We start from the raw sequence: 26293 nt of genomic DNA, 5'->3' as shown, positions 1-26293 counted from the left end.
GAAACTTTTTGATTCTATTGATTGAGAGAATTAATATACACACGTGAATAGTAAATATGAAATACAAAATTAACAATGATATCAAAAAAATATTGGTTAATTGCACTAACACACTAACGTTTTGGTCAATTTCATTCGGATGACAGTCAACGTGTGTGTTGTTTGACTCCTTAGGTTTGAAAAGTTTTGCAAACACATCCCTTCAAACTACTGTAGTATCAAAAAGCAATTAATTTACCCTTTAACTTGTTAAGAGCAACTCGTGAAATGATCCATTTAACTTGTAAAAACCCAAAAAAAATGTTTATTTATTTATTTATAATACTTGGTTACATTTAAGTGGTAATGATTTGTAGTGGGTAAAAGTTTAAATAGGAAGAGTTGGTTTAGAAAGAAAATAAGAGAAGAAGAGAAAAAAAAAGAAAAAAAAAACATTTGTGTAAACCTACGCACCACACACAAACCCAAACTTGTGTGCCTTGGTTTCATATTACATGGAAAGACAAGACCCAAAAAAAAAATAATAATAATAAATAAATAAATAAAGGAGTGGTTAATAATAAGTTTATCTAGGAAAACATGCTATTTGGAATATCTGGTGTAAATGTTAAGAAAAAGGTAAAGTACAACAACACCCGTTAAGGTGTGTCAGAAGAACATACAAATACAAGTTATACAATTTATTCTATTTTTGGATAGTGACACCTCCTCAAGTTTCATATAGTTACTAAAGACACCCTAATAGTAATGAATTGACATTTTTGCCCTTTTTTAATTTTTTTTAATTTTTTTATATTGACCAATTTTAAATTTAAAATTACCCTTATAACCTTAGTAACCCATTTCTCTCATTCTCTTCTCTCTCCATTCTCTCTTCCTTCATCCTTCCATTTTTATTTTTTTTTATTTTATATACATATATATATATATATATATATATATATATATATATATATATCCACCATGCCACCAACGCCACTGCCATTGCCTAAACCGCGTGCCACCACAATACCTACTGCTACCGCCACCGCAACAACACCCACCACCACAACCATTGCCATACAACACCCACTGCAACCACCGCCGCACCCACACAAACACCACCACACAACACTGAACACCCACCACCGCCGCACCCACCACCGCACCCACACACATACCACCCTAACTTCACGGCGGAGCAATTGTCGAAGTCACCAACTTCGACCAGGCCAAGATCATCAAATCCGCCGCCACCACAACAGTCACCAACTACCAATATCGCTCGACGCCATCAATTACAAGGGTCACATACAAGCTAACATCATGTTATCAACTATACATTAACACAACTTCTATAAAACAAAGTCAATCATGCTTTTAACACATAATTGAAAGCAATTTATGCTTGAGGCACTTAACACATTATTAACATATACAAGGCAACAATTTCATTTCAAAAATTTACAAATCTTCAAAATATACTTGCAGTAGAGATATAATTACTCAATTAAGAGATAAAGATCGAAGCATTAGAAGACCCCTACCTCAAAACAAGCCAAAATGCATCCTCAACAGGAAAAGTCAACGTCGGCCTATGCGGTCAATGCCATAAACTGATGTCTTGTTCCCTTCTTACAACCAATTATCCCTTCCCAAAATGCATTTCTCTTCTTCATTGGAATTATGGGGTTCCTCATTTAGGGCTCCATTTATGAGCCTTATATTGTGCGCCGTTGTATGTTGTGTCTCCGGGCCTCCATGGTCCATTGGTTAGCTATTGCTAGCCTTGTACTATTCCGTTTCTTATTAATTGAATTTAACTTTCAAAAAAAAAAAAAAAAAACCTCTTCAAATGCAAAAAGTTCATACAAAAACCATGCTCAATCTTTCTCTTTCAACTCTTCAAATGAAAAAGGGTTCAAACAAAAACCATAAACATGATTTAACATAAATTTCCATTTCATTTCAAAACAACCAAACAAATAAATAGTCCTAGGTTATCTTTATAGTTGGAAACAAGAGGCCTCACCACGTAAAGGATCATTGCAGTCGGTCACATTCAGTAATTTACTATGTTATAATGGATCACTACAGTCGATCACATTCAGTAATTGCTTTAAGTTGTTAGAGGATAAATAGGTAAAATGAGTCTTTGTCTGTAGCATCAAGGGTAAATGCTGGCCAGTTAACAAGTGCTCTCTCTCTTTTTTTCTCTCTCTCTCTCTCTTTCTCTCTCTATATATATATATCCCTTAGACGACTTTGGGTATGGGTAAGGACCCGGTTAGCAATTCGAGCCCCCGGTTTGGGTCGTTACAAATATATATATATAGAGAGATCACTAATATAAAAGATGTCAAAACAATCCACTAACCCCATTCAAACTTATGGAGGAGCGTCGTCCGTCACTTCCTTTCTGTGACCTGAAAAATGTAATAAAATAAGAGGTGAGCACAACGGCTCAGTAGAAGTCGCCTAAGGCATTAGCTATGGACTCTCTTGAGCCACGTAACATGTATGGGATGGAAAAGAAGTTGGGGTCATGCAATGGGAATTCAAATCATACTATAACATAAACGAACCAACAACCACATTCCAACGAATGACATGCATGATATGAAATGTAATGTACCTTGCCCCGTACTTGGTGTCTAACGATCCACTTTTCACTTTTCGAAAACCGCTAATTGACATTACTAAGGTAAGATTGATAGCTATCCCTAGTTCCAATTCTGGCAATGCCTAACAACAGTTAAAGGGCCTAGTATCAACTTTTTCACGCCTTACACCCGGTCACGTTCCCTCTAGGTCAAGCTAGCCCCGAACTTGCGAAATTCGGTTTAATTTAGGAAAACTTCACCTTTCGAATAAAACTTTTCCTTTTTATAAAACTCCCCTTTTCAGAAACCTTTTCAAAACCCCTTTTTCTTGCCATGACATGCAATGCAACACCTTCATTCATGAAACAACATTAATATATAAACATGGCATACTTCATAATTCCACTATAACACGAACATCTTTCACATTAATATTTCAAATAAGGCATTCACAAGAATTAGCCATAAACATGCTCAGTAAAGGGTCACATACATGCCAACATCATGTTATCAACTATACATTAACACAACTTCCATAAAACAAAGTTAAGCATGCTTTTAACACATAATTGAAAGCAATTTATGTTTGAGGCACTTAACACATTATTAACATACACAAGGCAACAATTTCATTTCAAAATTTAGAAATCTTCAAAATATACTTACAGTAGAGATAGAATTACTCAATTAAGAGACAAATATCGAAACATTAGAAGACCCTTACCTCAAAAGTAGGCAAAATGCATCCTCGGCCGAAAAAGTCAACGTCGGTCAACGCGGTTAATGCCATAAACTGATATCTAGTTCCCTTCTTGCAGCCAATTATCCCTTCCCAAAATGCATTTCTCGTCTTCATTAGAATTGTGGGGTTCCTCATTTTGGGCTCCATTCCTGATCCTTGTATTGTGGGCCGTTGTATGTTGTATCTCCGGGCCTCCGTGGTCCATTGGTTAGCTATTGCTAGTCTTATACTATTCCGTTTCTTATTAATTGAATTTAACTTTAAAAAAAAAAAAAAAAAAAAAAATTCTTCAAATGCAAAGAGTTCATACAAAAACCATGCTTAATGTTTCTCTTTTAACTCTTCAAATGAAAAGGATTCAAACAAAAATCATAAACATGATCTAGGACATATTTCCATTTTATTTCAAAACAACCAAACAAATAAATAGTCCTAGGTTATCTTTATGGTTGGAAATAAGAGTCCTCACCATGTAAAGGATCACTGTAGTCGGTCATATTCAGTAATTTACTGTGTCATATTGGATCACTGTAGTCGGTCATATCCAGTAATTGCTTTAAGCTATTAGAGGATAAATGGGTAGAATGAGTCTTTGTCTGCAGCATCAAAGGTAAATGCTGGCCAGCTAATAAGTGTTCTATATATATGTGTGTGTGTATGTGTGTGTGTGTGTGTGTGCGCACATCCATATATATGAATGAATTGACATGTTTTCTTAGTACTGAGGCTGTGTGTTGTAAATTCTAGTTTTATTATTCATTTACCCGGAAGAGCAAGCTTATGGAATGCTCATAGTCCAAAAAACATCTATCCCAAACCAATTAAGTCCTCATCCATTGAGCCAAAAACAAGAGTCCAAATATGCTTAGTGGCAACGTGTAAGCTGAAAAAGTGTTCTTTTGCATGATTAGCTACCTATTGAAGCAGCTAATCCCCTAAATTATTAAAAGTTAGATTGTTAATTGCCTGTAAAATGACATTTTTAACTATGTACAATGAAAAAATCTAAATAAGAACATTATCTTTATTATACATTCATTGCACCAAAGATGTATTTCTAAGAACATTGAACAATGTTAGGGCAAGTTTAGTCCCATCTTCACTCACCGGATTGTGGTTGGCATATTTACTCAACGATTAGGGCAAGTTTTTGTTTTTTGCTTTACCTTTGGGTATGGGCTGGTTTGGTGCTCAAAGGTGTCTCTTGGGCTTTATTTTGGGGCTTCGGCCCATCTGTACATTCAACGTATATACAAATACTTTACTTTCCGGAAGAGATAAAAATAAAAAAATAAATAAATAAAAACAAGTGTGAAAATGGTGGCATATCCCAAGGCTAAAATTGTCTATTTGCCACCCTTGGATGCCCTTACATACTAGGATAATTGAACACTTATAAAGGGGATGCCCCTACATAATCGGACAATTGAAAAATTACAGAAAATAAGGTGTTGAGTGTAGTATGCTCATTCTCTTAATCAATGTAATCATAATTGTCATAATAAGTAGAATGGTGAAACTAATAGTTCCTTGTCAAAGCCCCGCTTGGAAGAACAGAAAAAGATCTTTCTTTGACCTAGTTTCAGGACCTCAACCATTGAAGGAATTGACCATCGAAGTTCTTTTATTGAAAACAGTATAAACTCTTTGTTGACAAAGTCGCTATATTTTTTAAGTGTCTACTTCTGATCAAGGTAAGTACGAGTATGCAAAAACAATGAGAACTGTAATGAATTTAAGATAAAGCAAAGTTATATATATACAAGATACACAATACCGTCTTAAATATACTATTAATAGAATGAAATCGGGACACAGTGTGCCGAGCTCACTCAATACCTTCTTATCAATGTTGTCTACGAAGTCCAATGTTAGCCCATATTGAAAGTCCTATCAGGAGTCAGGACTATGCCTTTGGGCCCTCCTATCAGGCTCAAGAGTCAGGACTATAGCTTTGGGCCCTCCATTCAGCTTACTGAAGCCCATTATTTGGACTAATCCCATGGGCGTTCAAGGTTCCAGACTTTTCATTAAGACCATAAGGCAATAAGTCCTAATTTAAAATTAATTTTTATTTAACTTCTAAACTACTAAATTTTTTAGTAATTAGGTTTCTTTCCTTATTTTAATAATTAGATTTATTTTCTTATTTTACAGAATATGTTTATTTTTGAGCAGTTTCGTTGCACTGCTAATTTCCTTAAGGTTTTAGAATTTCCTTTATTATAAATACGTATACTGCAAAGTAGATCATTCATTCCATTATTAATATATTATCAGATTTCTCTGCAACTTCTTTTTTTTCTTTCTTGTGGATTCAAGCTAATTACCATGTTAGCAACCATCTACTCTGAAAAAGTAAGCTACTGTGATAATTTCATTTCAATTTAGCTTGATGAGGATCAACTAAATCGAATTTCTTAATTACTAAATTGATTTTCAGATCTTAAAATGGATGTCAATGCCTCTCGAGACTTGAGACATGTCTTTTCTTATACATGATTTTGTTGTGATTCATGGTATATGAGTGTGAACATTGTGCCTATGAAATTGTTTTGTGATACAATGTGTTTTGAGTAACTTCTACAAAGGAGACCTGCTTTCATTGTTTCACATCCCAAAGTAATATTGTACAGTGAAGTTTAAGAATTTTGAAAGCTAAAAATGACAGACAACAGACATCTTGAGACCTAGAAATTTTCTGTTTTCCTTTGTTCCCTTATTTTTATTTTCCACCAAACCAGACCAAATATCATTCAAATAAAACAGGGATATATGCCAGGCTTTACCATGATCTTTGCCTCTCTGTTAAAGAATCAATTAATCTAGGAAATGAAAGTAAAAGCAAAAATAATAACTTTTCGTATCAATTTGGGGAGCTGGAAGTTGTTTGTTATCCTTACTAGGTAACGAGTTCCAAATTGTCCATTTGGTTGAAGAATGTTTATGTTATTGCTACTGTTTACATAGTTCGATGCCATGTCAATAACGGCGAGGGCGGATTTAGGAATTGTCAATGTGATAGGTTAATATTTTTTTTAGTAGGTTAATACTAATAATAAATTATTTTGGGATGGGCTCCAGTCCACCCCCTAGATATACCCGTGTCTTATGGTATTGACAACAGTATAGAACTGTGAAACTAATAGTTCCTTGTCAAAGCTCCGATTGGAAGGATTTCTTTGACCTAGATTCAATGAAATCGAGGCACGGTACACCTGATTTACTTAATACCTTCTTAGCAATGTTATCTACGAAGTCCAATGTTAGCCCATATTCAAAGTCCTATCAAAGCTCTGGAGTCGGGACTATGCCTTTGGGCCCTCCATTCAGCTTACTGAAGCCCATTATTTGGACTAATCCCATGGGCGTTCATGGTTCAGACTTTTCATTAAGACCAATAAGGTAATAAGTCTTAATTTAAAATTATTTTTTATTTAACTTCTAAACCACTAAAATTTTTAGTAATTTAGTTTCTTTTCTTATTTTAATAATTAGGTTTCTTTCCTTATTTTACAGAATACTCTGAGCAAGTTTATTTTTGAGCAGTTTCCTTACGCTGCTAGTTTCCTTCCTGTTTTAGAATTTCCTTTATTATAATTACATGTACTACAGTTAAGATCATTCATTCAATTATTAATATATTATCAGATTTCTCTGCTGACTTCTTTTTTTTTTTTCTTCCTTGTGGATTCAAGGTACGTTCTGCTTACGTGACATAATTATGAATGCAACTACATTTTATTTCTTTTGCATATATATAGCATAGTTAAATTGTGCAAAACTCTTTCCCCTCAAAAAAAAAAAAAAAAATTTATTTTTTTATTCAACTAAACAAAATAAGAGAAAAGCCTACTATTTTATGTCATTCAAATACTTTTTCTAATAAAAAGCGTTTTGCAAACCATGGTAGTCTGTGGCAATGGAGAACAAACTTAAATTCGTTCAAAATAAGTTGTCTAGACAAGTTCCATTTTTAATGGTGCCTACGGAAGATAATAGTGACGAAAGACGTAGTCTATATAGCATCACTGATAATAAGCTATATGATTTTCAGTTACGGGTACCTACAAAAAGAGGTTTTGTGGTTCCTCATATGGTTGGTTGTTTACTGTGGAAGAATCCTTAGGCGTAACTCTAACGAATCCGTTCTCTAGCGCTATCATTGAGCTTCCTCCAATTATGAACCTCTCAGAAGTGGAACCTCATCCTAATCACATTAATGTTAGGCCTCTTGAGGTTGAGTTTGAAGTTACAAAGGCTATATTGTAAGCCGACCCTGCTTCGTCGCCTAATGACTATATTGTTGTCGCTATCTATGGTGATTGTTGTAACCTCGCATTTATTCGGGCAGGAGATAAAGCTTGGACTTACATAGATAAAAAGAGATTTAAGCCCCTCTATGATGTCACATATTATAAAGGCCAGATTTTTGCAGTTGATAATAGTTATAGAGTCATAATGATTGACCTTAATAAAAGGGCGGAGGAGAGTAAGGCTCCACAAGTGGAGGTAATTGAACTCCGGACTAATGTGTATGGTGATCCGACATATCTTGTCGAATCATCTAGTGGGGATTTACTTTTTGTACAAAGGTCTTACAAAGTTGGAGATGATTCACAACATGCAACATCAGGGTTTGAGGTTTTCAAGTTGCTCTTAGAGCAATTTGAGCAGGGTTCACCTATGCAGCTTAGAGGGAAGAGCCTGAAGAACTTGGGTGGAGACACTCTGTTTTTGGGAGATAACCATTCAATTTGTGTTTCAGCTCCCAAATGGTCCAGATGCCAACCGAATTCCATATACTACACCGATGATAATATTGACATTCTATTCTATCCCCTATTGGGGCGCCGCGACATTGGTATCTTCAACATAGAGAATGGAAGCTTTGGGACGCATTACAACCTTGATCATTCACATAACCATATGCCACCTTCAATTTGGATAGTGCCAACTGTGTTAGGAAAGTGACTACGAAAGTAATTTCTTGAGTGTCCTTTTGGTCCGATCTATAGTTTCTTTTGTTTTTAATTTTTTTGTTTTTCATTGTTCTGTGCTGAAACAAATCTATTTTTTACACAAGTCTATTATAAATTTATATTAAAATGTAAGATCGTGGTTCTGAGACTTCTAAATAAAAATATCATTTGTAGTTGGCTCTCGAAATTTATTTATCATCGAATTATTTATTTATATTGTTAACCCAGAAGTACTTTGTCTTTTCTTTTTTTTTTTTTCTTTTTTTTTTTTTGTCTGTCTGTCAGCATCATGAATAATATTCCTTAAAATCAGGGGATGGAAACACTTGAACAATGCTTGATAATCAAATTATCTTATATAATGAGGTATGAGTTAGAGGTTGATGACTGGTAGGAAGTTAGTTGTATTCTATTCTACTGAAGGATTGTTCTCTGCCAATTTGATCCATAGCAAGTGATAAGAGTTGCCAAGAAAGGTAATTAATGTGGCACAGCCCATACATATATGTTGTTCCTTCACTGTATCAAACAGTACTTGCTAGATTGCTACACCATTCACCAATGGAATTCCCACACAAAAATGAGATCCTAACATCCAACCTCCCCATCATAACTTCCGTATCTTCTTTTTCTTCATGATTGTTCATGTAATACCAATAACAAATGGATATTTTATTTTTAATTATTAAATTAGAGATGGTTAGAGATGGTGGGATATATGCTCACTTACCAAATTAAAGATTATGAAATATAATTCAGTAATTAAAAATAATTTATTGTACATAATATGCTATATATATTATTTATCATTTTAAATGCAATTGATGTAAAAAAAAAAAATTTAAAAATATTACTTACATAGTGGTTTACGATGTATAGCATTCTAATATTTAATTATATCATTTTTTTTCTTTCAAATTATTATTATTTTATCTTAATTATTTTACTCCTATTTGTCAACCGTTTGTCCCATGCTTGGATCAAACTATCCAAGCTGGCATGGATATTTCAACCAGTAAACAAACAGTATCAAAAGCAATCCCAACAAAACTACCAATTACCAAAAACAACCCAGTTGACTACCAAAGGTTGGCACACTTTAGTGGCATCATAATTCACAGCAATGAGGGGCTGAATACGCACCCCCACCTTGCCCTTCATCTCTCTCCTCAAACTCACACAGTCGTCCATGGCGGGCCGATCGGTTAGAAGAGACCAAACAAGCAATTGAACCCTAAGCCCCTTCCTTCCATGGCCTCTTCGTCGTCTTCTTCTCGTTTTAGTTACAAAAAGATCTCTATGTTCATTTCGATCGTTTTGATTATAAATATTGTCGTTCTGTTGAGCAAATCGTCGAACATGTGGAGCATAGTTGGAATCAATGCCCATTCCAACAATCTTTACTCCAAAGCCTTCACTCAGGTCCAATCTTCGTTTCAAATCTCGAATTTTATATGAATTTTGTTTATGTTTAATGACTTCACTATATAGAACTTCCGTGTTTGGATCAATCAAGAAACACTATTTTCCTTATATTTTTTATATTTATTTATTTATTTATTTTGGTTAAATTAAGCCTAACTTTGAAAATGCTTTTTTGTTTTTGTTTTTGTTTGGGTATTGAAGTGTTTGGAGATTATACATCATCCTTAATCCCTAAATCTAAGCCGTCGTACGTTGTTCAGACTTCAGAGAGTGTCTTTCTATTTAAGGAAAGATTAGAAAGACACTCTCTGAATTATTGATATTGTTTTTATGGGTTGGGACGGGATGTGACTAGAATTTGGTTGTGGCTCAATCAGATTTTAATATTGAAAGATTAGTTTTTTCAGATTTGTTAGTAACGAGTTTGTTATGATGAAAGAGGCATTACACCACTAACTTATTCATACTATATCCTAAGTTTGTTAAGTTTTTGTTTTTTTTTTTTGTTTTTGTTTTTGTTTTTGTTGTTGTTTTTGTGATTATTTAGTTTAAAATTATAAATCCTGTTTGAATTTTTGCCAATTATTTGAGTATTGTAGATAAAATGTAAGTTATGGTGATTATTTGAGTATTGTAGATATAATGCAAGTTATTAAAATTATAAATCCTGTTTGATTTTTTGCCAATTATTTGATTATTGTAGATATAATGTAAGTTATTGTGATTATTTAGATTCTTTGATTTGTTGACATTGCAGTTGTATTAGGGAAATTAATGTGTTCAATGGAGGAGTCAGATTGGGCATGGCTTTCAAAGAAGTTATTGGATATGATTCTGGACAAGTTGGTTTCGCTTTCTGAATTTGTTCGATTTGGTGCGGTTTGCAAACCATGGCAGTCTGTGGCAATGGAGAAAAAATTTAAATTCATTCAAAATAAGTTTTTCAGGCAAGTTTCATTCTTGACGGTGCCTTCAAAAGATAATAGCGACAAAAGACGTAGTCTATACAGCATCACTCATAATAAGCTATATGATTTTCAGTTAGGGGTACCTTACAAAAAGAGGTTTTCTGGTTCCCCACACGGTTAGCTGTTTACTATGCAAGAATCCTTCTAATGAATCCGTACTTTAGCACTACCATTGAGCTTCCTCCAATTATGGACCGCACTGAATTAGAACATCCTCGTCAAAACGTCAATGATGATGGTCTCTGATACGAAACTGAATCAACTCCTACTGAGGTTGAGTTTGAAGTTACAAAGGCTATATTGTCAGCTGACCCTGCTTCGTCTCCTAATGACTATATTGTTGCTGCCACCTACGGTGGTTGCAATAACATGGTATTTATTTGAGCAGGCGATAAAGCTTGGACTTGCATAGATAAAAAGAGATTTAAGCCCATCTTTGATGTCATATATTATAAAGGCCGGATTTTTGCAGTTGTTATTGGTAGAGTCCTAATGATTGATGTTAATAGAAGGGCTGGGGAGAGTAAGGCTCCACAAGTGGAGGTAATTGTACTGCAGAATATTTTGTATTCTGAACATTTGTATCTTGTCGAATCATCAAGTGGGGATTTTCTTCTTGTACAAAGGTTTTTAAAACTTGGAGATGATTCACATCATGCAACTTCAGGGTTTAAGGTTTTCAAGTCGCTCTTAGAGCAATTTGAGCAAGGTTCACATATGCTGGTTGAAGTGAAGAATTTGGTCGGGACACCCTGTTTTTGGGAGATAGCCATTCCATTTGTGTTTCAGCTTCCAAATGGCCCGGATGCCAACCGAATTCTATATACTATACAGATGATTTTATTGACTTTCATTTCCATCCTTCAGGGCGCTGCGACATGGGTATCTTCAACATAGAGAACGGAAGCTTTGGACCGCATTACATCCTTGATCCTTCACATAACCATATGCCGCCCTCAATTTGAATTGTCCCAACCGTGTTGGGAAATTCGGTATAGACTTAATTTGTTTCGGGTGTCTTTTGGTCAATCTAATTTATTTAGTTTTTTTTTTGTTTATCATTTTTATGTGGTGAAAAACTCTATTTTTATGCCACCCTCAAGTTTGTAAGACATATAATTGAATGTTATTGTGGGTTTCTATCAATTTTTATGGTATTACAATTCATTTTTTCTTATAATAAAGTTTTTGTCTATTCCCTTATAAGAATTGTCTTTTTCTTTAGAAGAAAGTTACTGTCTTTTTTTTCTGTTAGCATCATGAATCATATTCCTTAAAATGAGGGTTGGAAATAACATTGTATCATAATTCTTGATGATTAAAGAGTCCTTGCAATGCAATCCAAAGTGTTGTTTGTAGTCCTTCAGCCAAGAATTAAGACCACATTTTTTATATTTGATTTGCTAGGTTGCGCTAAGTAGTTTTGCTTGATTGCTAGTTACATGGTATGGCAATTTCCTGAGGTTGCCTGTTTATAATTAGGTTCGGTTAAATGGGGATTCCCTTTCATGTACTAAAGAATTGGATGACATTCATAAAGGAAGCCTATGTAGTTCTTTGAGTTTTATATTTTTTATTTTTAAAATTCCCTGGCATGTCTTGAAGTTACTCTTGAGGGCTTGATCATATTAAATGATCAGAGTTTGGTTGAAAGTAAATCTATTGTTGATCAATGTTTAACTTTTTATTGAGTGCTAGATTAATGAGTTGTCGCGTTCACTTGTGATGCCAAAACTGATCGGTAGTAGATAATTTGATTGATTCCCCTGGATAGGTTTTTATTTGTATGGCTGTTAAAGTAGTTCTTTAAAGCATGTTACTTAGATATTCTTTATTAAAATGCTTTGCCAAATTTATATACAATATCTCTGTTTCCGATGCATTGGGTTGCTGGTTGCTAGTTTTGATGATTGGATCTAATTTCATTGTAGAGGCCAAAACCGAACAACTTGAGTAATCACCTTCCTAACATATGTTTAATGGTTTTTGAGGCTGTAGCTCCAGTCATCAATTATTATTATTATTTCTTACACATGTTTACTCTTTCTTTGAATTAGTCCGTCATCCCTTGTATGTCCTGGATCTGCTAGTAACTCTTTTCCAATAACTTTTTGGTGCATGAATGATGGTCTTGTGCATGTGTGGTTTCTAGATTGAGTGATTCTTGCAGTGAGAATTTTCATCCGGTGATGTAGATAATTGCTGTAACAGAAGAAATTTACATAGCTGCAATTATGTTTCTTTTCTTTTGTCGGCACTATGAGCCTGACTTGTTCAATGAATTCTAAGTTTTGCTTCATTTGTTGTTCTCTTTGCAGGCAAGAATCTTAGCACTGAATTTATCATATATCCTCACTGCAAGTGAATGAGAAAATGATGGCGGATGTATAGCAACAGTCTAAATAAACAGCTGCAGGAGCCCCTTTATGCCAGCCTTTTTCCCTAACCTACGAACAAACAGAGTAAGAGAGACATTTTAAGAGATAATGTGATCGCCACTCAAACTATTTTATTAATTTTCCCCCAATTACCCAAAGTACTATTCTTGTACTACACCCCTCTCACTATGCACAAAGCTATTCAAACCCAAAAAGAACAATCATCTATCTCTTAGAATGTCTCTCTGACTCTATCTTCTCTCATAGATTACTTTTATTTCTCTCTTGCAATCATACTCTCTAGCTCTCTCTTCTCTCACTTCGTATTTATACAGAGTTTTCATTGAAATACATAGTCCTGTAACTAGAAAATCAGTGTCAACTCTCTCTCTCTCTCTACATGTAAGCATATTATACATATATAAATATATGTGTGTATTAGAGCTGAATGATTTATCAGCATGTACTGAACTCTGTTTCTCTCTTAAAAATATATTTGCCATACCTGTGCTGTTAGGGTTAAAATTAATCAATGCATGTAGTTGATTATGAAGAATAAGCAGCTATTGGAGCTCAAATGGGAATCTAAAGCAGCTATTGAAGCTGAATTATGTTCGATTGGGGCTCAGCTATTGAAGTAATCAATCAATGCATGTGTTTGATTTGGGCCAACTGATTTCCTGCGGGCAATAAGGTTAGAAATTTTGATTACGTGCACATGATTTTCTATTTCTCTGTTTGGTTGTTTTGAAATGAAATGGAAATTGTGCTAGATCATGTTTATGGTTTTTGAACACTTCATTTGAAGAGTTGAAAGACAGAGATTGAGCATGGTTTTTGTATAAACTCTTTGCATTTGAGAAGTTGGAAGAGAAAGATTGAGGAAAAAAAATGATCGATCTGGTTTTCCTTTATGTTTATTGTAATTTACACTGTCATACAAACAACACATAATTCATTTAATGTATATAGTATAGGTTGGATAGCAAAGTTCTTCAAACAAGTGCAACATTTATCATTCAATTTTTATAGTTTTAGTGTGAATATGGTTATATTTGTAGTTACCAATCTCAGTAGAAAATTTATATCATCTTACACAACTTTAAGAGTTGAAAGAGAGAGATGAGGGGGAAAAAATGATTGATCTGGATTTCCTTTATGTGTATTGTAATTTACACTATCATGCAGACATATTTCATTTAATGTATGTAGTATAAACAAATGCAACATTTATCTCATCATACATGACCTTACGACACGTGTTTTGATGCTTTGGAATAATGCCAAGGACTTTCAGAAGTTATTTCGATGGTGAAGATAATAGACATTTTGTTAGGATATAATTTAATAATAGTTCGAAGCATACACCAAGGAAGCTTAGTGGCCTGCAGGTCATAACATAACCATTGGTTTGGCATGGTTTCTAAATCCTGTTTTGTTGCACATATTTGGCAGAATTTTCCAGATTTATATCTAATAAAAGAATAATTAGAACTTGTTGAGTTGCCTTAAAAGGTGTCATGTGGACTAACGCAGACCTCCTTTTCATCTGTTTCAGCTACCAGGGTATGTTTGTCTGCACGGGTCAAATGCCTCTCTATATGATTCTTATTGCAGCTTATGAACACCCTGATGTGAACTCAGCTTATAACAATGTAATCTGATCAGTTGTGTTTCACAAAGTAAGTGTTCTTACCTGATGTTGATTTTTGAAAGCACTGATTCGATTGATAGTGATTAATCTTAATAACTGATATTCTGCTTTTTTTATTTATACTTTTCTTATCTTCTAGAAATTGGTTAAGTGATTCTTATGTTGGTGTAAACTTGATGCAGACACTCAGAAAATGCAACAATTATTGTTTATTTCGGTGAATAAATTTTGTTCTCTCTCTTGGACTATAAGCAACTCTCCATTTATCGGATTTTGCAATTGCATTTTGGCATGAGTTTTAGCCTTTTACTACAAATGGAAAAAATCATTATGAGTATGCTTAACACTATTACAGACTCCACTAATTTGAGCTTTATGTGGTCATGGTAATTTTAGAACTTTTCCTTTATTGGTAAATTAGATAAAAGAAGGAAATAAGTTAAGTACTTGTGACCATTCAAATTTAAGTATATAGGTTCTTCCTCCCCTGTAATTTAGCTGAGGCCTAAACTAAAATTTCGAAATGCAAACTATCTTTCAAAAATTTATAAACTCAAATAGTGAAATGGTCATTTGGTATAACATTTCTTTGAATTTTAGTGAGTTCATGGATTTGTTTAATGCTTAAAAAACAACCAAGTCCTTTCCTCACTCTTCAGAAGGTGTTCTAGTCTTTTGAGCTGAAAATAGAAAAGAAGATTTGATCTTATCCCTTACTTTAAGCTCCAATCTTTGTGCTCAAGTTAGTATCTCAAAATTCTTATAGTTGGCATTTTTAAGCTCCAAGTAGTGTTATATACTTCAATTTTTTAGGGTTGAGAATAAGAAGGCTACTTGAAGGAGACAAACCGTGACTTGATTTTTATTTATTTATTGAGTGGCATGCATTACTGGGTCTCTTTATCGTTTGGCAAATGAAAGACCTTTCTGCTATATAACCAAATGCACGTAGTTTACAAATAATAAATGGTGTTTCAAACCAGATATCATTTTGTAGACTTAATCTATTACATTGAAGTAAGCCTATTATCATCTCCTTAACTTATGTTGTTCGGTCATATGATAAAGGTGTCGATGTGGTACCAAGTTAAGACTGAATGTTAGTTACTATCACTAGCAATGCCAGATGAAAATATGAATGTATTGTAAAATTTAGATGAATTCTTTTGCTAATATTTTAGCTTTCACAGTAATCTATAACTATTGCAAAGAACACTATTGATCTTGTGACTTTTTAGTAGTTTAGAGTTGAGACGTTTTCTATTTCTTGAGGTTGCCAGTTTATAATTATTTTTGGTCAAATGTGGATTCCTTTTCATGTACTAAAGAATTGGATGACATTCATAAAGGAAGCCTATGTAGTTCTTTAATTTTTTTTTTTTTAAAATTCCCAGGCATGTCTTGAATTTACTTGTGAGGGCTTGATCATAATAATGGATCTGAGTTTGGTTGAAAGTAAATCTCTTGCTGATCAATGTTTTAACTTATTATTGAGTGCTAGATTAATGAGTTGTCGTGTTCACTTGTGATGCCAAAATTGATCAGTAGTGATAATTTGATTGATTCCCCTGGATAGGTTTTTATTTGTATGGTTGTTATAGTAGTTCTTTAAAGCATGTTGCTTAGATATTCTTTATTAAAATGCTTTGCCAAATTTATATATAATATCTCTGTTTCCGATGCATTGGGTTACTGGTTTTGATGATTGGATCTAATTTCATTGCAGAGGCCAAAACCGAACAACTTGAGTAACCACCTTCCTAACATAAGTTTAGTGGTTTTTAAGGCTGTAGCTCCAGTAATCAATTATTATTTTTATTTCTACACATGTTTTCTCTTTCTTTGAATTAGTCCCTCATCCCTTGTATGTCCTGGATCTGCTAGTAACTCTTTTCCAAAAAAAATTTCGTCCACGAATGATGGTCTTGTGCATGTGTGGTTTCTAGATTGAGTGATTCCTGCAGTGAGAATTTTCATCTGGTGATGTGGATAATTGCTGTAACAGAAGAAATTTACATAGCTGCAATTATGTATCTTTTCTTTTGTCGGTACTATGAGCCTGACTTGTTCAATGAATTCGGAGTTTTGCTTTCATTTGTTGTACTCTTTGCAGGCAAGAATCTTAGCACTGAATTCATCATATATCCCCACTGTAAGTTAATGACGAAATTATGGCAGATATATAGCAGCGGTCTAAATAAACAGCTGCAGGAGCCTCTTTATGCCAGCCTTTTTCTCTAACCTACGAACAAACAGAGTCAGATAGACATTCTAAGTGATAATGTGACCGCTACTCGAACTATTTTATTCATTTTCCTCCAATTACCCAAAGTACTATTCCGTGAAACTCATTTTTCCTGGACTACACCCCTCAGACTATGCACAAAGCTATTCAAACCCCAAAAGAACAATCATCTGTCTCTTAGAATGTCTCTCTAACTCTATCTTCTCTCATAGATTACTCTTATTTCTCTCTTGCAGTCATTCTCTCTAGCTCTCTCTACTCTCACTTCGTATTTATACAGGGTTTTTATTGAAATACGTAGTCGTGTAACTAGAAAATCAGTGTCAACGCTCTTTCTCTCTCTACATATAAGCATATTATACATATATAAATATATGTGTGTATTAGAGCTGAATGATTTATCAGAATGTACTGAACTCTGTTTCTCTCTTAAAAATATATTTGCCATACCTGTGCTGTTAGGGCTAAAATTAATCGATGCATGCAGTTGATTATGAAGCATAAGCAGCTATTTGAGCAATTGTATGATTAATATTGTTTGGCAAGTTTTTTTTTTTAATGGAATTGGGGGGAAAGTGAATTCATTTTGTCAACTGAGATTATGGTTCCAGTCCAAGTGCAAAGGTAATCAAAAGTTAAACTGTCATATAGAACAACTGGAAACAATAGAAACTAGGTTAAAACAGTCCAGCAAAACAACATCAACTAAGAACGCAAATTAAAACTAGCAACGAGCTTTCTTCTTGCGTGTTCCAAAGGCTTGAGATGTCCGCAAAGCCACCTTTAGACCCACCAGCTATAAGCTATCAACCATTCCTACCCGCTTACAATCCTAATCTGTCAGTGAGCTCTCCCCCGGTGTTCCACCACCTTTGGTTCATTTCTGAATTTGATGTGGCATGAGGCACACTCCGGTTCATTTCTGTGTTTTGAGGCTTGATGATTCACCAAAGCCGATTGTGTGCCATATAATCTGTCACATAGGCTGCAAGAAAATGCTTCCGACCTTTGCGGCCTGGGTGCACAGGCACACATTCTAGGGTTCTCTACATTGTGAACCACAATGAAACCAAAACAATTCTTGCATGACTTGTTGGGCATCTTTTTGACTGCAATATCAAATGGCTACACAACTCAATATATATGACTGGAATCCAAATATTAAACAATCCATTAGAGGAGGACAAATTTAATTGCTGGTTTAATATATTAAATAATCCACCACACTTTTCAAATAAACAAGCGAGTGTAAATACTAAATAGTTAAAGTGCTCCAATCATTGTGCAGGAAGACCGAAAATTGAAAGGAAAAAAAAAAATTAATAATAAAAAAATAAGAGACTAAAATATAATTTCATTACCATATCCCAACCCAATTCCTTCTCAGACCCTTGCAAGTTTAACTTTATGTAATAGGGCTATTTTCTTTGCTCTATATTTTCTTGGTGACCAAACAAAGCAATGGAAAGTGAATCACTCAATTGCATAATAAGTGACTGCTATCAAATACCAGTATCACAGAACACACCATGTTGATTAACATCTAATAAAATTGACCAATCAGGATCCCATTATAGGGTAATTTGGGCCCTGGCCTATTCCGTATTGTGGGCCAGACTGTTTTAGCAGGCTTCGGTGGCCCAATAAGCTTTGTAGTGGTGGCCCAGTGGCTGGCCTGAAAGGGCTAGACCAGACTTGTTGAAGTAGGCTTTGGCGGCCCAGCGACCGACCTAAATGGACTGGACCAGACTGCTGGCAGCAGGCTTCAGCAGTTAAAAAATATACATCTTAAGAGAGGATCTTCTTGTTAATTTTTTTAAATAGCAAGTCTTGAACATAAAAAGATACATGGGTGAATATATATATGTATATATGACAAAATGATTGGGAAGAATAATGATCCAATAAAAAAAAACAATTTAAAACCAACACAAATCAGGTCCAGAAATTAACAAATCAAACAATTTAAAACCAACACAAATCAGGTCCAAAACATACTGAAGTAAAAATACTCCATTTCATCACGTCATTCAACAATACAAACCACGAACTACAACACAGAGTTAATACAAACCACGAACTACAACACAAATTAGTAATTCAATGGATGATTAATAGAGTGGGATTTTTTTGCGACAAATGAAATAGATTAGGTGGTTAAGTGTCAAAATGATAGTTTAAAGGAGTTTCTTAAGAGAAGAAAATTCAGGCAGATTTAATGTACTTAAGGCCTTTTTATATTGAACCTGTTATCCTTGTAATTCTTTTCACTGATATATACTAAGTTCTTTTAGACTATAATTTTAGTCACGCCCATATATTTTAATGAGTGTGTAGATAGAGAATCAGATATATATATAAATATATATATATATATATATATATATATATATATATATATATATAGTTCCTTTTGTGTCTTTGTCAACTGGAAAACTGGCTTGAGAGCATATAAACAATACAAGAAAATTAATTCAAGGCATTCTCTGAAGAACCCATGAATAATTAAATAGGCGTTTTCTTTTCCACTCAACAAAATTAAAAAAATATAATATAAAGAGGAAGCTTAGTTGTACAACAGAGTTAAACAAAGAACAAGCAACTCATTCAGCTTAAATAAGCAGTAAATCACATACCAGCTAACAAGCAGGTGAATATGGTGAGAAGCAGAGCAATGAGCCAATGAGTCCTTGTTGTTGCCTGATCTTTGGCCAAACACCTTTAAAATGTCCAAAGTTTGTATTCTAAAAGTCTATGCAGAGTAAGAGATAGAGACTGGGAGAGGCGTGCTAGAGAGAGGGGTTTAGTGCAGGAAAGATACTGTGTGAGTATATAATGGTCAAAAGGCGTGCTAGAGAGATGGTAATGAAGCTTGTGTGTGTGTGTGTGTGTGTGTGTGTGTGTAATGGTAGACAGATGTAAAATATATATCTATAATATGTGTGTATAAATGAAGTTCTCTGGCCAGCCCCTGTTTTGCAGCTGTAGTGTGCTATGCAGAGTAAGAGATAGAGACTGGGAGAAGCGTGCTAGAGAGGGGTTTAGTGCAGGAAAGATACTGTGTGTATACATAATGGTCAAAAGGCGTGCTAGAGAGATGGTAATGAAGCCTCTCTTGTTTGAGAGCCAAAAATGGGTAGCTTTGCCCAATCGGTTTCTTTTCGCCAGAGGTCCCTAAATACTCAATATGACAATGATGTGCCCTTCGAATATGAATTCGGACTCATCACATGAAGAGAGGGAAAGAGTGTGTTTTTGTGAGAGATTGTGTTTTTATCCCTGGATTTTTCATAAAAGAATGAAAGACTTGTTACAAGATGTTATCAAGGTTTTTAATTCAGATTTTAGGATTTTTATTTATTTATTTTTAAATAATTCGAATCTCATTATAAGCATGTTAGTGAATGGAGAGATGATAATATGAGCAAAGAAATACATATTAATAGAGCATGCTACTGAATTTGACTTCTATATGTTAAAAATAATGTGCAAATTTAACCATATTTAACAACATGATTTTCTCTTTGATAACGAAGAATGAAGTTTGGGTTATGTGCCAGTTCCATGTCAAATTGATAAAAGAAAAAGGTTGTCACGCATGCATGATTTAATCATAAGATATTTAATAAATATGAATTGGAATTTTTTTTTTTTTTTTTTGAAGGCTATTTTAGTATATAATGCATTATCTTCAATTTTGTATACACCCTATCATTCAAGTTTTCACCGGCAAATAAATATACCTCCCTTTTAATTTATAGTTGGGTGTCCCAACCATAAACATAACCTTTGGGCTCAAAGGGTGAGGACTCAATTGGTTCGGGATAGATGTTTTTTGGACTATGAGCTTTCCACAAGCTTGCTCTTAATATGTATGGATGTGCAAATATATATATATATATATATATATAGAGAGAGAGAGAGAGAGAGAGAGAGAGAGAGAGAGACCAGTATTAACCTTTGATGCTGCAGTCAAAGACGTTTACATCAATTGTTAGCTGGCCAGCATCATTTGAGTTCAGATGCTTTTAATAGCTGCTCCTTATGATTCATAATCAACCACATGCATTTGTTTATCTAGTGCTAAAAACACATGTATGGAAAATATGTTTCGTTGGGAGATGGAAAGAGAGGTTTGTACAATTAAGGAAAAATAAAAGATGAGGTTTGTACATGCTGCTAAATCAGATCAGCTCTAATACACATTTTTTTATACAATATACATGTTTATATGCTCAAGCAAGCATGAATTAAAATTCACGAATTAAATGGACTATTATCCTATTATTATTTCAGTAAGATGAAGGACATCTCCCTCTTAATTCACGAATTAAAATCACTCTAATACCAAGGCAAGGAACCACAAATTGGCTATGTAGCAAGTTTTGTTACTTTGGCACACATTAGGCTCCAACAACACAACACGGTGTTCCCTTCGAAAGATTCAAAAATGACCGGTTCAATAGGCTTGAAACTGCTCGGCCTGCAGCTTCTTCACTTCCTGAGCAAAAATTGACTCATCAAATTTTTGCCTAAAATATTGAAACAAATCTAACCAAATTTTCCCACCCCTACCAAGCCAAAAACAAGAAAGAAAGGTATTTAACTTACTTCAGGGAAACCAGATTTATTTTTCCTCTCTCTTTCAATTCTTAAAATGCAAAGAATGCGTACAAAAACCATAAAAATCATGTTGCACAATTTCCATTTCATTTCACAACCACCAAACAAAGAAAAAGAAAATCAACTGCAGGAGATCAAATTTTCTCACCTTATCGCCCCACAAGAACTTCAATAGCTGAGCCCTAACCGAAAACAGTTGAGCTTCAATGGCGGCTTCAGAAAGTCCCACGCTAATTCTGGGTTTTTCCAGCAGATAAACTGCTGCCATATAGTTTGAGAATTCTCAGCAATTATGACGGCTTAAGCTGCTACAAAATGTCTACAAAATGGCAAAAAAGTATCATGATGTATCAATACAAATATAAAAAATATATAAAACAGTAGCTAGTTGACATGTTACCGGCAGAAACTAAAAACAATGAAGCCCTACTAACAGGATAATTACTGAGATGAATCAAGAAACTTCTTAGTTTGATGTCCACTCAAATGATCAAAACAACTAAAAACAATGAAGCCCTACTAACAGGGTAACATGATGTCTATTCCATTAAATTTCAAAATGATATAAACTCGGTTCCCAACAAGTTCAAAGAAAATTTGAATTGGGGAGCAATTATTCCAAAATATGTAATATAAAGTAATTTAACTGCCTCACATCCTAACATATAGATTAAACCACAAGGAAATAGAAAAACATAATAAAATTCTAGCCAACCATTCTGCACGTGTTATCCTATTCTTCAAGCAACCAGAAAATATAATATTAAAAAAAAAAGGAAAAGCTAACAATGGTTCTGAAGTGCATAATTTTCTCATCCTTTTTTTTTTGGAAATTAAAGCAAAAACACACTCATTATCCGCAATATGTCCCTAGTGGGACTAAAACTCTCAACCTCCCCTTTTGGTTCAGGCTAAGGAATGTGTGTGTGTGTGTGTGTGGGGGGGGGGGGGGGGGGGGGGGGGGCGGGTGTGGTGTTGGTGTTGTTGTTTTTAAGTGCATAAGTTGCAACCATAGACACCTCAACAAAAATAAGTGTCATGCAAAGAACACATGAAGCATTAGTAACTAGATCAATAGCAAATATTAGCAAAAGTGTTCTTGGTGCTAATTATAGATTACTGTGAAAGCTAGAATATTAGCAAAAGAATTCATCTAAACACTACAATAGTTTCATATTTACTGGCAGAAACTAAAAACAATGAAACCCTACTAACAGGATAATTACTGAGATGAATCTAGAAACTTCTTAGTTTGATGTCCACTCAAATGATCAAAACAACTAAAAACAATGAAGCCCTACAAACAGGGTAACATGATGTCTATTCCATTAAATTTCAAAATGATACAAACTCAGTTCCCAACAAGTTCAAAGAAAATTTGAATTAGGGAGCAATTAGTCCAAAATATGTAATACTACCTCTGTCCCTCTATAATTGTCCAAATCCATATTGCACAGTTTTTAAGGCAACAATTTTTAACATAGTTTATTACATTAGTAAATGATGCATTTCCAAAATTGCCCCTCCCTAAAAATTTGTAAAACTAGTATGGAAAAGATATTTTTAATGGGGTCCACTTATTTTGAAATTTTAATTAGTTAAATCTTTTAGGGGTAAATTGGGAATGTAATAAAAAGTAGTGTATTGATTTTTGAAATGTGACAACTAAAATGGGATAGCAAAAAATGAGATAATGGACTATTAATATGGGACAGAGGGAGTATAAAGTAATTTAACTGCCTCACATCCTAACATATAGATTAAACCATAAGGAAATAGAAAAACATAATAAATAGACAACCATTCTACACGTGTTATCCTAATTCTTCAAGCAACCAGAAAATAGAATATTAAAAACACACACACACACACAAAAAAAAAAAAAAAAAAAAAAAGAAGCTAACAATGGTTCTGCCATTCATTTTAATTAGTGTATAATTTTATTTTATTTTTTATTATTATTATTATTATTTTTTTATCCGTAATATGTCCCTAGTGGGACTAAAACTCTCAACCTGCCCTTTTGGTTCAAGCCAAGGAATGTGTGTGTGTGTGTGTGTGTGGGGGGGGGGGGGGGGGGGGGGGTGTTTGGGGGAGAGAGAGATTGTACCATTGGGCTAGAGGCCCTTTGGTTGTGAAGTGCATAAGTTGCTACTATAGACACCTCAACAAAAATAAGTGTCATGCAAAGAACACATGAAGCATTAGTAACTAGATCAATAACAAATAGAAATGGTTTTAACTCTAAACTACTAAAAAGTCACAAGCTCAATAGTGTTTTTTGTGCTAGTTATAGATTACCGTGAAAGCTAGAATATTAGCAAAAGAATTCATCTAAATATTACAATACTTTCATATTTTCATCCGGCATTGCTAGTAATAGTGACTAATATTGAGTCTTAACTTGGTACCACATCAACACCTTTATAATGAGACTGAACACCATAAGTTAGAGATGACAATAGGCCACTCAATAAAAAAATCTCCACACAGTTTGTCTCACTTTTCTATTTTCAGCTCAAAAGACTAGAACACCTTCTGAATAGTGAGGAAAGGATTCGGTTGTTTTTTAAGCATTAAATAGATCAATGGACTCACTGAAATTCAAAGAAATGTTGCTGTACCAAATGACCATTTCGCTATTTGAGTTTATAAATTTTTGAAAGATAGTTTGCATTTTGAAATTTCAGTTTAGGCCTCTACTACATTGCAGAAGAGGAGGAACCTATATTCTTAAATTTAAATGGTCAAAGGTACTTTTATTTTTTTTTTCCATCTTTTATTATCTAATTCACCAATTAAGGAAAAGTTCTGAAATTAACGTGACCATAGCTCAAAATAGTGGAGTCCATAATTGTGTTAAGTACACTGAGAATGATTTTTGCCATTGGTAGTAAAAGGCTAAAATTCATGTCAACATGCAATTTCATAATCCAATAAATGGAGACTCGCTTATAGTCCAAGAGAGAGAACAAAACTTATTCACACCCAAATAAACAATAATTATTGCATTTTCTCAGTGCCTGCATCATGTTTACACCAAAATAAGAATCACTAAACCAATTTCTAGAAGATAAGGAAAAGTATAAATAAAAAAGGAAGAATATCAGCTATAAGTATTTATCAAACAATATAACAATCTATGTTTTCAAAAATCAACATCAGATAAGAACACCTAATGAGTACACATCAGTGTGTTTATGAGCTGCATAATTGTGCAGAATTGTCTACAATAAGAATCATGTTGAAGGATATATATAAAAGTTGCACCCTCTCTAACAGCATAAGCTTTTGGAGTAGATGGTTGCTAACATAGTATCAGAGCCAAAGGTCTCGAGTTCAAACCTCACTGTCACCCTAATTAAAAAACACGTGTTGGACCAATAAGAAGGCCACACGAGACAAAATCCCAAAAATACCGTGTTATCCACAGGACACCTTTCAAGGCTACTCAAGAAGTTCTAATTTTTCTTCTATTAGATACAAAACTGGAAAACCAATGGTGTATGCTTTTGACCTGCATTACTTATCAGCAGATCATGTCGATCGCAAGGCACTAAGCTTCCTTGGTGTATGCTTCTTTTACCAGGAGAAAAGGAGGTGAACTCCATGTATAAAACTCTATCCTAACAAAATATCTATTATCCTCACCATCGGAATAACTTCTCTTGGCATTATTCCAAAGCATCAAAACATGTGTCGTAAAGTCACGTATGATGAGATAAATTTTCTTCCGAGATTGATAACTCCTAGATGTTGCACTTGTTTATAATAGATACATTAAATGAAATATGTATGTCTGAAAGTGTAAATTACATTTAATATAAAGGAAAACCAGATCAATCATTTTTTCCCCTCAATCTTTTTCTTTCAACTCTTCAAATGCAAAGAGTTCACACAAAAAGCATAAACATCATCTAGCACAATTTCCATTTCATTTCAAAACAACCAGACAGAGAAATAGAAAATCTTGTGCAGGAAATCAAAATTTCTTACCTTATTGCCGCAGGAAATCAGTCTGCCCAAATCGAACACATGCGCATTGATGAGAACTCCAACAGTTGAGCCCCAATCAAACACAGTTGAGCTTCAATAGCTGCTTTCGATTCTGATTTGAGCTCCAATAACTGCTTATCCTTCATAATCGACTACATGCATAGATTAATTTTAGCCCTTTTTTATAATTAATTAATTTTAGCCCTTAACAGCACAAATATGGCAAATATATTTTTAAGAGGGATAGAAACAGAGTTCAGTACATGCTGACAAATCAGCTCTAATACACACATATGTAGAGAGAGAAAGAAAGAGTTGACATTGATTTTCCACTTACAGGACTGTGTATTTCAATGAAAATTCTGTATTCTTGCTATGAAGTGAGAGAAGAGAGACAGCTAGAGCAAGAATGACTACAAAAGGCAAATAAGAGTAATCTATGAGAGAAGATAGAGTCAGAGAGACATTCTAAGAGAGAGATAGAGACTGGGAGGGACTAGAGAGAAGGGTATAGTGCAGGAAAAATAAGTTTCACGGAAGAGTACTTTGGGTAATTGGAGGAAAGTTAATAAAATAGTTTGAGCAGCGGTCACATTATCTCTTAGGCAGCGATTAGAGAAAAAGGCTAGCATAAAGGGACTCCTGTATATTTACCGAAAGAAAGAGGAAAAAAGAAAAGAAAAGAATAAGTCAGGCTC

General features: G+C 34.2%; 1 protein-coding gene and 1 long non-coding RNA gene across 3 annotated transcripts; one reads left to right on the top strand and one right to left on the bottom strand.

The window, feature by feature from the left end:
- Positions 1–7785: 7785 nt before the first annotated feature.
- Positions 7786–8298, top strand: LOC132270274 (uncharacterized). Its single transcript, XM_059771461.1, has one exon. The coding sequence runs from the start codon at positions 7786–7788 to the stop codon at positions 8296–8298; it is 513 nt and encodes a 170-aa protein (XP_059627444.1).
- An 11007-nt stretch (positions 8299–19305) lies between these two features.
- On the bottom strand, positions 19306–22519 carry LOC132271752 (uncharacterized). Of its 2 annotated transcripts, XR_009469802.1 has the most exons (3): positions 22000–22519; positions 21748–21918; positions 19306–21477 (listed from the first exon to the last, which is right to left on the bottom strand). It is a non-coding gene; the product is annotated as an uncharacterized LOC132271752 (long non-coding RNA). The 2 variants fall into 2 exon arrangements; XR_009469801.1 differs by having other exon boundaries at positions 21748–22519.
- Between the last annotated feature and the right edge of the window lie 3774 nt (positions 22520–26293).

The sequence above is a fragment of the Cornus florida genome, unplaced genomic scaffold, assembly GCF_030987335.1.
Source record: "Cornus florida cultivar Cherokee Brave unplaced genomic scaffold, ASM3098733v1 CherokeeBrave_3.0.0_Hap2_Chr08, whole genome shotgun sequence".
NCBI classification, from domain to species: domain Eukaryota; kingdom Viridiplantae; phylum Streptophyta; class Magnoliopsida; order Cornales; family Cornaceae; genus Cornus; species Cornus florida.
This window is presented reverse-complemented; position numbering and strand designations above follow the sequence as displayed.